Here is a 17,255-nt window from a genome sequence, read left to right on the forward strand (position 1 = left end):
CTGAGGGTTTGCCGTTCGATGGATGAGCTGGTTGTGGTCGCTCGCATCATTAGAGCATCGGCTGTCTATTTGATCTGTTCGAAGCGTTCTTGATCGACATCGATCTTTTCTGGTGTGTCAGAGTTTTTGAAGTTAATTTGCGTTGGAATAGGGTGATGTGACTTCTCTTAGCGCCCAATTATAGCTTTTCGTTTGAAAAGGAAATGTTCTAAAATCGTTCTTGTTGTGTCTTTCTGCAGATTTTCTTCGACAATATTCATCTTGCGGTGTGTAACGAAAGCAACTCGCGAAAAACAAATATGCCGGACTCGTCGCAGGATTGTTGCCCAGCACTCTGCGTGCCGCTGGTCCACTTCTTGTTCCACTGAGAGGTTGGAACCAGAGAGTGAACGTACGGAGCTGCGCAATTTTCTGAAGCTATTTGCCCGGAAAGGGATCAAGTGGCGCCAGAGGGAGTGAAACGTTTACCGTGTTTCATCTCTTCAGCAGAATCGGGTCGATTCGTAGTAGAGTGAAAGATATCGTCATTTGGACGTGGATTATCTCGCATCATAAGCCATGAAGCCACCGACTATTGACATGTCATCAGCTGCTAATAACAACCCGATCAGATCGACAGCGGCAGCTTCCTCATCGACGATAGCAATATCAAATTCAATTGTAAATAGTAATGCTAACGTATGCAGTGGCATAAGTGGAACCGGCTCCTTTTCAGGAGGAGCGACAAGCAGTAGTGGAAGCAGTACAACCACTCCAACACATACGGCCAATGGTGGAGGGACAACAGGCGGGAACAATAGCACCAGCAGCGCCGGGAACAGTCCGAGTTGCTTCATAAAACCGTCGCTTTCGTTGAATTCACTTCCACCACAAGTACCCCCGGAAGGTTCGGATATGGCCCAACATAGGCTTCGTATCGATAGGCCTTATAATAGTTTAAAGGTGAGTTGCATATAAGTCTAATACAAGTTTGAATATTAAGGATTAATTTTTTTTTCATTTTAGAAAAAGCGCGACACTGAGCGCGAGTTGTGGCGAAGATCGTGGGGTAGTGGCCATAGCCATAGTTCATGTAGTTTACAAAGTAGCACCACGAATACCGGGCTTGGAAAGGACGATTTCTGGGCAGCCTTGCAGCCTAATTACAACTATATCATGGATACTAATCTGCTCGACAGTTGTCGGGAGGCACGAGGCGAGATAGAAGGGCCCGTTCATAGAGACGACCTGGAGGATGATGTGAACTGTTGCCGGAAGGTGAGGACTAACGGATCATCTGCTTCACCTCAGGAGTGATCTATAACAGTAGCAGGTTCTGATCGAGTTTTTTCACGTATTTTAGGCACTGTTGAAACCAGCACAGACGCATCGCTTCTATGGCGATCCACGTTTGCTGAGGCAGTGGATCAAAGATATGGAGAACCGAGTGGTCAGAGTACCGTCGGTGACAGAAACCAAGAGACTGAGCATCGAGCAGCTGCAGAAGCTGGCAGCAGAACACGAGGTAAGTAAGGGATTCGTTTCGTTTGTTGGAGCGCTTAGTTTTATTTTCGTATGCGACAAGATTGCTCCAGAGTGCCAAGCGATGGAAATGAGGAGCTTGTGTATAAAAATAAGCTGGTATGGAAACTCCTCCACTGCATAATGGGGGGATACACAAGTACACGTTCTCGAGAAGCACGACTGTAAGGTTTAGGAAGAGTGCGGTTTTCATTAGGAGTACCCCGTGTTATAGCATGGGGCATATTATCGACATAAAAGGTCAATTTAGTTTCCAGAATATTTCTGGCGCTCTTGTTATACCTAAGCGATCATGTGGTTCGGGCCAGTTTGTCATCATGTGTCGTTTGCGATGAAAATAAGCAGACACTAATATGGCTGTTAGTTCGGTGATATGTCCCTATAGTTGCGGTCCCATTTCCTTACAGTCTGTGGATGAGAACGTTGACTCCTGAGCGGCCATTTCAAGGCAAGGTGTTGATCGAGACGTGTGGAAAAATTTGTTATACTTTTTTTTCGCTTTAGGGCATGTCACGACGGATGGATGGGTTTGCTCCATTTTTATTTTTTGACAAATGAATGAATAAGACCCCGCTTCGGTAGTAGGGAGACGATAGTGCTCCAGAAAGATTGTGAAGGAGCCCCAGACGTTGTTTGAATATTCTCCCTCAAAACAACGATGGGGTATTATGAGGGCGTGTTGAAATGTATACGGTTTATATTGCACCCAAGAGCATCGCCTCGAATGGAGCAGATGAATTTCTTCATACGTGGGCGGTAAAATATGCGATGTGATGCGGATTAGTTCCCAGATTGCCATGTCAGTGTGACAGCGCGACAGGCTTGATGGATAGAAGGTTGATTGGTTAAGATGGCTGATGAATGGCGGTTTAAGTTAGCAAGTGTTGTTAACACTTCAAAAACATACTAAACCAACTCAAATGCTATTTTTGGCACGTAAAATATTGAAGTTTTAGAATGAACGACAATCAAATTTATCTTTTATTTAAATGTAATTTTATTTCTACAATTAAATATTACTCGCCATAATATGTTTACAGCAAAAGTAATTTAATGCAAAAAAGAAATTAATTGATGTTAAAATTTGGCTATTTGTTAAGGCGTGATATTGTCTTAAGATCCAAGGAAGATTTTTAAAAAGGGAACATTGGGAGACATTTAATTAATTTATGTTAGGTATTTTCTATGAATATGTTCATTTGTTATGAGAAACAGAATTCACATGCTGTACCCAATGCAAGAAATGATACGAACTGAGTTTATACCAGAATGCAACGTTTCACAGGTAGGCAATTGGAAGCCTTGTTGGAATCCGCCTGAAAGTATGCAATCGGAATATAGATTAGAAAAGTGCGTCGATGAAAAGTCGATGAAAACTGGTCGAACGATGGATTTTCCGTATGTCGACAACCTGATGATAATTTAAGCAAAGTATATTTAATTTTTTACCGTGATGTATAGCATAGGAGTATATGCTAATATTTAATATATATATTTATATTTAATGGTATGACTTGAAGGTAGTTCATTGATAGACTAAGTATTCTCCATTGTTTCCGTACCGAATCAAATGGACTGGTGAATTCAAGGTCCATTGCCAAATTTTCTAACCATATTATTTGCAAAAAAACAAATCTTTTGTCGTTGTGACCTAATTTTCACACGGCAATTACAACAAAACCTAAAGATGGATGCTTGTGACGGTGGCTTAATTAGATTATAGGTTGCGATACGGCCGAAACCGGTTACACACAGATTCCGACGATGGACTACTTTGGTCGTAGGGGTTGGAAAAGTCTTTAATCATCTTCGGGTTGTCTTTGAAAGCGTGGGTATGTATGTTAGATGTCTGAATGAAGCGTTTTACTAAAGCATTGCATCTGTCGCTTGCGGATTAATCCGTGCAACCTTCGGCCACGGTCGCGCTAGTCTTCAGAGACCCTACTTGAGTTAATTGATCGCGTAGTTCCTAGTTGGCAAAACATGTTATTTTTCTTCCCAAAATGGACAAACCGTGCAGACAACAGGGTTTACCATCCGTCGGTGAGGGCGTATGCGAAGAAATCAGTCATTCAACCAATCGAAATTGATTAACTTCAAACCGTTAAAAGCATAGTTTAAATTTTGTGTGACTTTTCGCGTATATTTTTACTTTAAGATCACTTTCTTTGAGCTTTGTGTTAACCGTTGATCAAAAACGTACCTTGAAGGGAATCTAATTGGAAACATTTCACCTTCGGCAATGGTGGTTTAACTTATATACTGCATATCCGCTTTTGGGTCGCGATTTGTCGTATCCATAAGTAAAATACGGAAACCGTTCATTGTATAAGGGGGTTTTCTAATGATCGCAGACTATAGCAAAATTTTATTTAAATTTTTTGCGACTAAATTTTTGTGTATACTTTTACAAAACAATAAAATAACACAATAACTTACGGTAGAGCTTATTGACAGGATTGAGATATGTTGTACGTAGCTGCTCCGTTGGTGCTGGTTTGTCGAGCCAAATTTTTAAGTACTAGCGAAGGTGTGTTGTAACTTCACCCTGAGTAACCGTTTATGACCGGCAACGGCTACTCCTCATAAATCACTTACGCGCGTTCACACTCCCTGGTGTGAACAACGCTAGTGATCTAACAGTGGGGTTTCACTGAGCGACTGGGAAGCGGTGCATGATGGTAATAAAGGATGATGTATAACAACTCACGGAAAACGTGGTCAGAAAAGCCTCGATCTGCGAAGTTCGGAAGTCATTCGATCCGGCTTGATATTCAACCGAGATATGAAACGCATCACAGTGAAAGGACGATATACTTGGGTGCAATATCGTTGCATCGTAACAGTAGCTTCACATCTTATTATCTTAGTGCTCCCAAACATTTTCTTTTCTGGCATGGCACAACACTCATGATTTATGCCTTTTTTTATAACTCGTATATGCTCGAACGCTATGTTTTCCTTCATGATCAGTAGTAGACGATCATTTAGCCTTTGTTTATGATTCACATTCTTATTCTTGGCATTTGATGTATTTGTTTAGCGTAATAGTTTTGGTAAATATGTTATGTTTTCTTCTATTAGCACAGATAAAATAATGATAATTACATCGACCTAGATCAATGTGCTGGACTGTTTTATGGTTTACTCTCACTCGTCAGTGAAACACTTGTTCACATTTGCCCCCCTTTTCTCCCGTTGCGGGTCATTTGGTGGATGCTTCGTCCGGTGGAAGCCGCCGGGTGCTCTAAAATAATTACACTTTCACTTCCACCATCGCGATTGTGCGGATCGGACTTACACGTGCGTATGGAACGGAAAATAAAAGTGGCCCATACAACACCACCCGCTCTGTTCCCTTTCGAGTCCCAGAGGCCTGCTATCTGTAAATCAGTTTGTCCGCAAGCAACTATCACTAAAAAATTAACCTACCTTCCACCAAGCGGCTCATAAAACTTCCTGCAGCCGATTAACTAAAATAGGATAAAGCAGTTTTCTTGCGTTCGCGCGTATTCGACTGCTTTTGGAGATTCCATCCATATTTGGAGGGCCAACCTAGCGTTGGGTAATCGAAATTTCCGAAAGCTCATCCAACCGAATCAAAGTAGGGCGAAGTTCGTGCAAGCTATGGCGTCTGACGTTGCTTCCGCCAGAGGAAACTATCGATCAATGCCATCAGAGGCTTTTGGAATCGCGTAAGAAGCCTGATGGCTTCTAGCATTTTCTCTCGAAGCTCCTGTCAAAAATGTTTCCTGGAATGGAAAGTCACTGGCGCTGTGCTATGCGAAGATCCTATCGTTGGCTAATTACAAGTGTCAAATTTTATTACGCTTCATCGCAACGTGAAAGCCGGGCCGGCGGGAAAATTATCCAGAAAGGGTATAAAGTCCATATCCGTGCCAGCCCTTGACCATGCGCCGGCTCTTTGCGTATGTGTTTGCGATTTCTCAGCGATGTATGCCAGTTTTTCCCCCGGAGGGATCGGGTGAAGGAATAAAAAGTCATAAAAGTTGTAACTGGCCGCCTTACTAAGGACGGCTAGCAAGTTGCCGGCAAATTCCTACACCCTAGGGGTGCTCGTAATGGAATGAAGTTTTGTATATCGGTACTTAATTGATCTTCGACACCTTCTCACCGCCCCTTTGCTTGTGACGAATAGCGCCGCAGGCATAGTTCCCACTCGTTCGATTCCCTTGTTTGGATCCGCATGTAGCCAAAGGAGCGTGCATTTTTCCCCTAATGCTATTTTTTATCTCAAGCGACCGCAGCGAGAGTGCAGGTGAAAATGCGACCCAACTGCCCTGAGGTTGAGGGTGGGTTGGAAAATGATTAAAATTCGTTCCACCTTCTCTCGCGCACGGTCACCACCTCGCCATTATTGCGATTGTGGCTCGTTCTGCGGCGCAAACGAAACGCGCATGATTATTCCCCGTGACCGTCGCAAACGAGCTGCCCAATGGCGTTAAGCTGTCCCCGGAGGTATCTCAACCACGCAAACTTCCTTCGGTCCTTCACCACCGATAGAGCCGCGTTTGATAGTGCAAATTATGTGCGAAAAGACAAACCACCGCGGAGAATTATGGGCTGTACAGCCCTCTCGTACGACTGCATTCGTTGCGTGCCGTACCACATCATGCATCTAGTGCATTTGGTCAAATGTGTCACTCGTCTGGTGGTCTGTGTGCGTGTATGTTCGGTTTGGTTGCGTTACTAGCCAGGGAAGTCGTCGTCTTGGCAGTGACCGTCGAGCGAGCGGTTCGAAGGAAAACTGGAAAATGTCGTAAATGGTCAATTAAAAGAAACGAAATTTTTCCACTCGGTCTCTTCTGCGCCAGCTGATGATCTGCGGAGCTGCACCGAAGGAAGGCCACGGCACTCCCGCACACGTTCACCATTTCATTCCACGCTAGCGCGCATTTTTCCTTGAAGCGGCTCAGTTTGTGGGTTTTTCGAAGCCCCCGGTTGTCGACTTTTCTTACTCGGTGTGCGTTCTTATTTGCGAATCGTAACATTTTCGCTGACCCGCCCGCGATGTTAGGTCAATGTGCGCCGAGAGCTCGTTATTGAGGGGTTTTTGAGAGCAGCTTGTCGGGGGCTGATGTGTGCTTTTCCGAGGCAACCGTCTGATGTATGGATTTTCTTATTTTCTCCTCGCTTGGAGACGCTTTGGTGGCCGTTTCGGGTTACTCCTTTGGATTAGTTCCACCTTCGCAAAAAATGCTGCGATATGGAATCATAAAACCTCCACCGATAGCTATTGCGGAAGAAAGAAATTTATCACTATCTTTTTTTTTGTTGGTTTGAGTGTGCTTCATATCGATAAGCAACGAGAGTGCAGCTGGTGAATCCAAGCTACAGCAAAACGGAACGCGACGTGGTTCCGGTTGTGTGAAGTACAAGCTCGTATGGGACGAATGTAGCTGAAACGATAACACGATCCAAAGAGGCACGTAAGAGTACGAACAAGATGCCGCTGGCGTAAATGTGAAATATGGTTGCATTTAACGATGGAAGCCAGTACAACATCGAACACGATCTTTCACGTTTGGCATGCCCCGACGGCTGAACACGCGAGATGCTGTGTAGTAAGCGCGAAAAGCACGTGCCATGATTCGTGGCAAACTCCGGTAGCGCTGGTAAACGGACGCCAGAGCTCAATTGATATTTCATTTGAATGCGTAATTGCGATTGGAATGGAGCGAGTCGGCATTTCGCCTCGAAGACTTGCGTTGTTTAATAGAGATCTCTTTGATTCGATTTACTTCTTCGCACGTGTGCAACCGCACCGCAATATCGGTAAATCATGGGCTTATTTCAACAGATAAACCACCACAGCTCTGCTGGCTGGGTTTTGAGGTGTAAGGTTTAATTTTTGCATCAAGTTTGATTCCCCAAACGGGGTGGAGACTGTTGTCAGCTATTGATGATTGATGTTTTTGGAGTTTCGAATAAATCCCAACACACAATGCACTTCGAGAGCATGTTTGGAGTTGTGAAATACTCTGTTGCTCTTTCCATAAACGCCTGTACAATAAGTAAATGGCTCACATGTCTGCAGTTGCCTTTTACTTTTGGACGCATTCGAGCACACCGGGTCCTCATTCACGGTTACGGTGTGAAAGGCTTCACTCAGCACGTGGATCGACCCAACGATTGATATTTGGATGTCGGGAGTGTCGGTTGATTTTGGTTTGAAGATAAAAGAACATTTTCCCAATCATCACGGCCGGTCTCTTTGGTGGAGGCTGAAACGCCCGGCGAATAGCAGTGACTTCAAACTCACTTTCCTTCGGCTGCTTGTTGGGAATTAAGGATTGTGACCAAAAGTGGCTGAATTCAAACAACTCCTGCTTTCGCTAGACACCCTTCCGTTCAGCTCCGATCACAACATCGCAGAGATGAGGGAAAAAGAAAATCAATCGCGTGTCGTGGCGTTGTTCTGTCATGTAACGGAACAATGTCTCTAATGCCTGTGACGTCCCTGCATCCTGCCGAACGCCAGACGCTTCGATCGCTGATAAAGGGTCGCAGTTGCGTGGCTACGAACCTGTTGCTGTTGATACGGCCACTTCCCACTCGCCCCGAACGGGTGGAAAACTTTCGCCTCGGAGGGGATTTTTAATCGTTTTTCATTAATCCGACACTTGTCAATCTCGGCGATTGGGGCGGGACGTATGCTGGCATGCCGCCACTCTCCGATCCCGGGGCGATGGATTGATGGGGTTTAATATCGTTGAAACAACGTCGTGTTGCCAGAGGGTTAGAAGTTTGCGTCGGCACGTGGAGGATATAATGGGAAGCTGAGCAAGGTACCTCATCAACGGAACATCGGTTCAATCGCGGCCTGGTTTGGCCCCTAAGGTGCTGCCTATCTAGGCTCGTGCGTGTCGTGTTCAAACTCAGCCCGGGAGTGATTGCAGCCATGTTCTACAAGATACCTCCTCTGGCGAGTTCCTCCCCACGTCCTTCGGGCATTTTCGTGCAGAACCAGCTACTCGCCCCACGGGCACGGGCTCACTGAGATGCGTGTCCAAACAGGTCCCCCATGGATGATGAAAGGAAGCTTAGAAAGAATGAGAATACGATTATAACAAGACGAAACAATCTCAACATCACCTGCTCGCTGGGGGTGCAACCCTCGGGCGGGAAAGCGGGACTTGAGGCGCAGTGTTTTGCTTTCGGGAGGAATATGAAACGGTGCAGACAATTACGAATCAATTTCCCAGCCTACGTTCTACATCTACCGCTCCGGGGGTGCGTGGTGCGTACCGGGGCGAGATAAAGAAGAAATTATCCTCAGATAATAATCCTCGCGCCACGCTCCGGCCCGAGGTTTCATCCGCCATTCCATTAAGGGAACTCCAATCCCTCGCGAGAGGCGGTTCTAGCGCAGATTGGTTTTAGGTTAGGTGTTTGATAGTGCTTTTGATACTGAGCCTCACTTTATGCCCCTTCTCGCTTTCGGCTGCAGTGCAATAACAGAGCAACAGCAGCGCCGTGATCGGCAGATGGGTTTTGTGGAACAACTCAGCTGTCGGTGTCTTTGATTTCGAGCAGCGCCCCAGGGTGAATGTTGAAATCTCCGCTCCTAGGGTTTCCCGACGAGAAGGAATTCGAACGGTACTCCCAGAGGGTCAAGCAGAACGGCCTTCGGGTTTAAATGGATGTTTATCTGAGCTTCTTCAGCGCGCACACGGTGTTTGAATAGTCCGAGTAGCGTAATATCGCCGGAGCTACTACGTTATTCCAGAACCGCTGCTATCTCGTTGTGTCCTGCTTTTAAATGCCGAATACGCTGAGCATGTGGTGGATTGTGTTGGTCGATGCCGCCGAAATGGCCTCCCAACCCTAAAGGCCCTTTACTCACCCCAAACAAATCCCCTCGGCGGTCGGGGACGACCTCCACGTGCCTTTAAATGCAACGAGAAATGGAGCCTGGATGGCGAAGCCGGACGATCCCGTGCGGTCGGCCACAGATAGCATCTCCGAAATCATCTCGTGAAAGGGAATGCGCCCTCTTCCTGATAATGAAGCCCTGCTCGGGATCGGCGGTGACCGTTCTCTTTTGTATCGCGCCCTGGAAGGGTGCTGCCGATTATGTGACAATCATGCCCTGTTCCCGTGCGTCCCCAGGATGTGAGCATATTAAAGGAAAAATGGACCCACCATCACCACGCTTTGCAAGCAAGAAAGCACTCCGCGGTGGTGCACAAATTAGGCGAGAGCCCTAAAGGGCTGTGCGTCCCGTGGTCGTGTCCCTTTCCCTTTAAATGGCTCCCTTTTCGAAGGGGGACGATGATTTGCGTTTCATTTTTCGTGGTGTCCATCATCACGCGGGACCCGTGGGTTGCATTTTCCACCGACTGAAATGAATTGTTATCTTACGGTTGTGAAAGATGGTTTCATCATCATCATCATCATCGTGAGCGGTTGTGGCAACGGCAACCTCCGCACGTAAAATGCATGAGAATTCCGACCGCGGTTTGGTTCAGCGTTTGGCTGCGATTGTGCGGACGTTACAATGAACGGGTTATTTAAAACATGTTCGTCCTACGATCCTGCGGTGGTGTTGCTTTCGCGTGCACACGCACGGAGTTGCGCGTGAGTTGGGCGGAGAGCTTAACCTAAATAAAGGTACAATAAAGGGCTCACGAAAAGGATAGCGGGGCACGATGACGCACAAATGCACTTCGGCTGCATGAATAATCGGCTCCCGTGTTCGATCGAGGGCTGAATCAGAGGGTGATGTTTTCCTTCGCATTTGACAGCCGTTGATTCTACTGGAAGGCAAATTACATCGCACCCGCGTGAGTACGAAAATAGTAATAATGGAGTCCCGTTTTGCACCCAAACGTAAGGGTTTCTGAAGGGAGAAAGGTTATTGTATCGTCGGAAGGTGTTGATCGATCGAAGCCAGCCCGGCCTCAAGCTGTTGCCCTGGATTGAAACGAAGGCGTTTGTATGCATTGTCAGCCATCCTACCATCGCGGTGTTTTCAGTTTTGCCCCCAAAAGGGCAAAGGGCTAGCTCTGGTTGCGTTGGGAATTGTTGATAACATTTTGAAACGCCTCTCAAAAACAGCTGATTGACAATCGGCCTTTTAGGGAGGGAGCGAGAAAATTTACCACTGCAAAGAAAAGGGTGTTCATGAAACGGTACACAGATTTTTGTTTCTGTACTTCGTGCATTTCCTACAACAACCGGCAAACGTTTGGATGGTGGAATTGATTGTCTTAACCCAAGATCCGAGGTCATTGTTGTTCGTCTCGGTGTGGTTCCCTTCGGTTAGTTGCGCTTTTCAGCTCCAACTATGAAACTATCGAAAAAATTCTCAAACACTAACGGGCCACCGCAAGGCGAGTCTCGGCTGACGACAGAAAATGAAATCTCTCCGAAAGTCATGACCAAGAATGGCAGTTATGCTGCCGGGATGGTTCCACTCACGGTTCGTTCGTTCAGCATCAAAAGGTGATTTCGACGACTAACCGTTCGCAGCCGGCGCAGCAATCAATCATCGCGTTGGCCACCACCGGTGGTAGAGGAGAAATGATGGTCATTTTTCCGACGGACTCGCGCGAATGATCATTTTTTCCTGCCCTAAGCCGCGCGTGTATGTGTGTGTGTGTACTCGATTCATTTCGTTACGATAAGTAATTGGAATCGGCTGTACGGTCGTTCGGATCCCGCGTGCTTTTTTGATAGGAGTTATTAGTGTGGACGTTTGCCGTGACACCACAGCCACCTTTTCCCGTCGCGGTTGATTAGCGTTTAATGTACCGTTGGCTTGAAATGGCCCTATTAACGCACTGGTCTGCCAGCCGTTTCGCGGCGCTCGTTGGTGCCGTTTAATTAATGAGATTGATGCCGCCGCGGTCGTCACCGGAGGGCTTTACTATTTCTTTGCATGCTAAATACCGGTCACTGCCGCAACTGGCCCCCGTGGAATGACGCTCCCGGAATGGGCAGACTGGGATTGAAATAGGCGCAGGAAACTGAAAACTTGATGCGCGCACACGGCTGATCATCGATGAGCAGCGGCGATGGTGTTTTCCATTGCTCCACAAATCGCCGAAGGAAAATCGATCGCGATCGAGATCTGCATTGGTGTCGGTCGTGGTGGCTACATAATGTGTGGAGGCCTTCCGCTTGCGTGGCACCACAAAACCCACGCCTATGTAGTGGTGGAGGTCTTTTCTATCGCTCAACCGATCACGGCATGTCGAACGCCGCACAAAAGCGTACAGATTTTCCCATTTTTCCTCGAATTATCGACCGATCGCTGGCGTCGAGGTCGAGGAAAAATTCCGCTCTTTTTTCACTCATTGGCCCCGTACGGCGAGAGACTGACGAGACGCAGTGCATGAAGATGGAGGTGAAATGCGCTTTCGCGATTTAGGTTAAAGATGCGCGTGTGTGCTGGATTGGGAAGAGCACGCGGAGCACTTTTTCCAGCTCTATCGAGGTGCGGAGTTCTACTTTTGCCTCGAATCCTCCCGCACTCGATGGGCTGGGAGTTTTCCATCGGCTCCTCGCCGCCACGTCTGCTCGGTCCGTTCCCCAGTCGAGACGCCTGCGTGGTCCAATTTCGATCACTTTTCTATGGGCAACAGCGTGCGCCTCCTAATTACGCTTGCGCTTGGTGCTTCGCTTAGGCTGAGCGAGATTTCGCCGCAAAAGAAGCATGTCCGATCGTCACCTACTCCAACGCATCGATTCGGTGCTTGCACATTGGTTTTGCTTTCACGACGGTTTGGGTCACTTTTTTTTGTCATCCTTTCAACACAGTGGGTCGCGAAGTGGGGTTAACGTTTTTGGCAAGCTTTTATTTTCTCTCCACGCCAAACTGCTTGAAGCCCAACCGAGTTCGTAGGGTGGTGGCTCGAGTGCTTTTGAGTGGTGTGCTGTTTTAAAAACTAAACCGGTTTTAAAGACGGTTCTAGTGGTTTCGTACGCCCATTAGAAAGGGTGTGCTGCTGAAGAGCACCGACGTGTTCGGTCCGTCGAACCGTCATCCTCAAGGTCTCTCTTTGCTAGCCTACCGGTCGGAGTGGTTATAAATTTTGTTGCTTCGGTTTTTAGTGTGTTTTTATTTTGCGTGCGAGTCTGGGTCGCTCGTTTAATTCCAGTGCGAAGTTCAGGCTGGATAATCGTATTGGGTCGGCTTATCCAAGGGATGGTTAGATGAAAGGACAACGATGGATGGAGCCTTTCGAACCGCGCGACCCAGATTTCGGATCGACCGCACGCAAATTAGGATCCTATCTAATGCCTATGGTCAGGGCGCCGAATGTTTATGATATGGTCGCGATACATATGTTAATCCCTTGTAAGGGCTGTTTCAAACTGCAAAAAAGGTTAGCTAACATTTATCGATACACTGCCGGTGTGGATTCCATCACGACCCAGCCGCGTGGTGTGCTTTATTGAGCTTCCAAAACGTAACGTTAAAAAAATCGAAATAAAGTAAACGGTCGGCGTTGGTTGATCCGTTTACGGTCACTTCTTCCTTTCGTTTTTTGGTGGTTTGTGGGAGGAGGGAGGGAAATTTTGTTACTGGCTTTTGTGAATCCGTTACCGAATGGCTGCTTGAGCGCCCATCGTGCGTTGTAACCATTTTTGTAAGGTGTAGCCTCCGGGGTTTAGCCGCTGTGGGGGTTAATTTATTGGAAAAAAAGAAGCATACGAAAGGCAACCGAAACCGACCGGAACTGTGCTCGGGGTGTCCGTGCTAGTGGTGCTTGGCCAGCGGTACGCCTAGATGTCAATGTCACCTTCCTGCTGGTTTGAACGAATGTCTTACGCGTGCAGCATAAGCCAAACCATGGGAGAGTGAGAGGAAATACAACACGAGCTCCAAATGGTGACAAGCGGTGGCCATTCTTCGTCCGAGTGATTGTTATTACGTGTGAAGAAATGTGTGTAATTAACAAAAGGGCTTTCCCCGAGATTGTTTCGTCGGTGACTGTGGGTGGAGCATAGGGCCGCGCAGCCCGCAGCGGGTATGATAGAATGTGTCAACATAATTTTGAATGGTTAGCTCGAGTGCGCTGGGGTGGGATCACCAGAGGAAAGAGAGTGAAAATGCGACGCCGGGAAGGTGCATTTCGACTTTCCTTTTTCGTTCCGCGGTACACTGTAGCTAGGGTGATTTTCTTCCCACCATAAGAATCAAACAGAGGCAAGGCACGATTGTAGCTAAAACGTATACAGGAACTGCGGAGAAATGTGATATCCGTTGTCTAGAGAAAAAAAAACTGTCTGGAATTGTAAGACCGTAGTTCAGGCATGTAAGCCAACAACGAAATGTGTTTGGTTTGCCCTATTGGTTTTATGAATGACTTTGTCAATCCCACATGCATGTGTTTCTACTGTGTTTGGAGAAGTGAGAAGCTGTTAATAATAAAATTTACCCGTTATAATGATTGTTTCTCTTCTCTTTGCAGGTGAGTTATTGATTATGCCAAAAATAGTTCGTTTTATGCATCCGTTTCGTTCGTTTAACCTACCAGTGAGTATAATAGAAATTAGGTAATTTACCTTCGATGATTTATATGTAATTTAATATAGATGATGAGATTTTAACGTTCAGGCATTGATGATAAGATGGATCTATTATCGTATTATGTAAAATCTATCGGCAATATACAACATGATTCTGTAATTGCTTTTACCTACAAGCTAATTTAGACTAAAGTCACGTGCAATGTGCAGCGAGCTGTCATGCATCTCTCGTTTTTATGTAGATGCTCTGCTGCCAGCAAAATTCGTCTAGTACTGTATCGTTTTGGTGGCTGTTGAAAATATGAAACAGCAGTTTTCCGACAACACCCGAAGTTTCTGCTATTTTCCCGAAGAGATGAATTTTTCTCTGTCCACTCTCTTTGAAGCGTTTGCTCTCTCTCGCTCTCTCGAACTCCGCACTGCGCTGAAACGCTTCATTGTTGAAACGCTTCCGCTTCTTGATCTTCGGCGAGTTCACCGCTAGCATGGCACATCTTTTGAATTGAATGATATTCAATCATGTATTGAGTAATACAACATGATATATCCGAGTTATTTATTAAAGGATTTCCACTGCACTGCCAAGTCGTTAAAAGTTATAGTAATTTATTTTATGACAAAATAAAGTTAACACACTTTTCAATTGAATATATGTAAGAAATTTGCCAGACTTTGTAAATTTATTTGTAAATTTATCTGTAAGTTTACGATCTTTGTTCGTTGAACATGATCAAAAGTATCCAAACTTATGGTTGAATAGTGTATAGATTTGAAATGAAACAACAAGCGAGTGTTGGGCACCCCTGACGGGCCACATAGAGTACGCAATGGTGAGAGCGAAGGCAAAACCCACCGGTTCATTTCATTCCTCGACGAAACGTTCCATCGTGTGGTTCGTGCCGGAGCACGCGCGTTTTGAATCGCTTTTCGTTCGTTCGTTTGTTTTCTTTTCGTCCCCCGTGTGTGTCTTTTCAAAGGGTTTATCACTTTCGTATTTTCCACCCTTCAATTTCCAACAACCCCCGTGCTGCAATAGTGAAAATATCGACAGTAAAAGTTGGTTGCTGTGGGGAGTTTTGGGTGGCTCGCGTTTCGAGTACCTTCAGCCGGGTGCAGTCGCCAGCTTCTTATACCGGCTTAGCATCTTACATCTCGGTAACTTCATGTTTTTTTATGCTTAGTTTCGTTCGCACTCATACACTGCCGTTGATTTCGCGCTGGGCTACCGGCTTCAGTTTTCAACATTGTTGGATCGAGTGAGTTTCTCGTGGTCCTGTGGGCGAATCTTGCTGGGCGGAAAGGCGAGACGAAGCAGAATCAAACGAAGCATTACATGCAAAAAGCATCAGCAGATTTACTTGTGGCTGAGGTGGATCATAGTGCCTGTTGCTGTGCGGTGCGCGATCGGTGAATGTTCTATGTTCTGTGCGATGAGATATTTTTTCCTTCCCGATTGGTAATTGCGTGAAATCGATTCCATCAACAAGTGCCTCTGAATCCGCTCGTTCTACATCGTTATGGTATTGATTTCTGCCCGTGAAAGGAGCCTGAGCTCGCACCATTTTGTGCCTTTCGTGTTTGCCTTCGAAGTCAACAGCCTTCGCCTGTAGCAAGCCGTCCGACTAAAGCTGTGCGAAAGTATCGTTCGTTTTGTTGCAATCGGTGGACGAGCAACAGTGTGTGCAATAAAACAAGCACGTGCGTGGAAAAGCGCAAGAAAAGGTGCGTGTTGTATGAATGGCTGGTTGCGGGCTACAACCGCGGAGTGGATGAAGAATATTTTAAAATAGAAAATCTGTAACCGCGGTGCCGCAACGTTCGGTGGAAGGGAAAAGAAAAGCCCCCAAAAAAGGAGCAAAACTTCACTTCGCGAAGGGCGTCCCAGGGCTTTGGTGGTGCGGTGACTGGAGGTGAGTAAGCGGAGTCTGTGAGGAGAAAGGACGAGACAGTCCCGCCGTGTTAGGGCAAGATATAAATAACAAACCACGCGTGCGCGCGCACTCAACCACAACGAACCAGTGTGGTTGGTTCGTTGAGCCAACAACTCGCCGGTGTCCGCATCAATCCTCCCTTTTCAACATCCCTTCGAAGTGATGGCGTCTTGGAAGAAGAACCACGGTCGCGGTGATCCCTCGCGAGATCGCCTGCAAAAGGGTTTTGCTCCCTTGCGACGACACATCTGTGTGTGTGCCTTTCCCGATCGCGCAAGCGGAAGGAATGCCTCACCGAATTTGGTGGCCTCGATCGTCCGATCCATTGCACGCAACTTCCAAGCCTTTGCGTTTACTTTTTATCTCCCCCCAGAGGCTACCAGTGTGTGTGCGTGTTTGCAAACGTTCCTTCGTTGGGTTAATGATTTTGAGAGTTATCGAAAGTCGCAGGGCGAAACGAGTTGCCGCAACGATAACGGGGCAACAGAAAAAAAAACGCACGAGCCTCCGGCGTGAAGGACCCCACGCCTCGGCGAGATCGTTTTAGGGAGAATGGGGAGTCGGCGCAAAGAGAATGACGACCTGAAGCATAAGAAGCTCGAAGGCAAGAGAACGGCGATCGACCAAACCATGTGCGATGATCACGGGTTCGTTTCGTCCCTGAATCGCCGGCAGAGTGATCGTGTGTGCACGTGTTTGTGTGTGCTCTGAGGCAATCGAGCTGCTGTACGTGTGCCTGCAACATAAACCCCCTGGTTGCATATATGCGCACGTGTATGTTTCGCGAAAAGGCACTTCACTTTGCAAAACGACGGTCTGCGCCGGTACAGCCGACTATTAAATAAGGCGAAGAAAAACGCTTGCGAAGAGGTTGCTTCCAGATGGCGAACAGCGTTAAACGAGGCTTCTACGGCTCCATCGAAGAATGAACGGTTTAGTGGAGGACCAAACTTCTGAGGAAGTTCTGAAGGAGATCGTTTCGAGAGGTTCTTCTTCTTGGTTTCTGTTTCGTGTTGGAACATTTTTCTGGGTGTGTGCGTTTTAAAAGATCGCGCAACTCGCTGAGAAAGAGGTCGGCTAAAGCAACCCTTCGATCGAATTTCGGTGTCGAGTGGAATACATGTAAACCAATCCTTTTTTTAAGTGACTTAAGAGTGACGGAACAGGTTTTGTTTTGGCTGCTCAATTGGTCGAGAAATTGCCAGTTATTTGGGCTTCTGAAGACAGTGAGACCCTTCCATTGGCTCTGCAATACCATCTGTGGGGCCAGTTTTTAAGATATTTTTTTCCTGTTGGTTGATT

At 46.7% G+C, this 17,255-nt stretch overlaps 1 protein-coding gene across 1 annotated transcript in view; it reads left to right on the top strand.

Moving 5' to 3' along the window:
* Positions 1-558: 558 nt before the first annotated feature.
* The window catches only part of LOC128726258 (klarsicht protein), a 108,450-nt gene continuing 91,753 nt past the window's right edge, over positions 559-17,255 (top strand). The window contains exons 1-3 of the mRNA XM_053820055.1: positions 559-942; positions 1,006-1,257; positions 1,343-1,504. Coding sequence (XP_053676030.1) covers positions 559-942; positions 1,006-1,257; positions 1,343-1,504 — 798 coding nt within the window. The remainder of the gene's footprint in view (positions 943-1,005; positions 1,258-1,342; positions 1,505-17,255) is intronic.

Source organism: Anopheles nili, chromosome 3, assembly GCF_943737925.1.
Source record: "Anopheles nili chromosome 3, idAnoNiliSN_F5_01, whole genome shotgun sequence".
In the NCBI taxonomy this organism is placed as follows: Eukaryota; Metazoa; Arthropoda; class Insecta; order Diptera; family Culicidae; genus Anopheles; species Anopheles nili.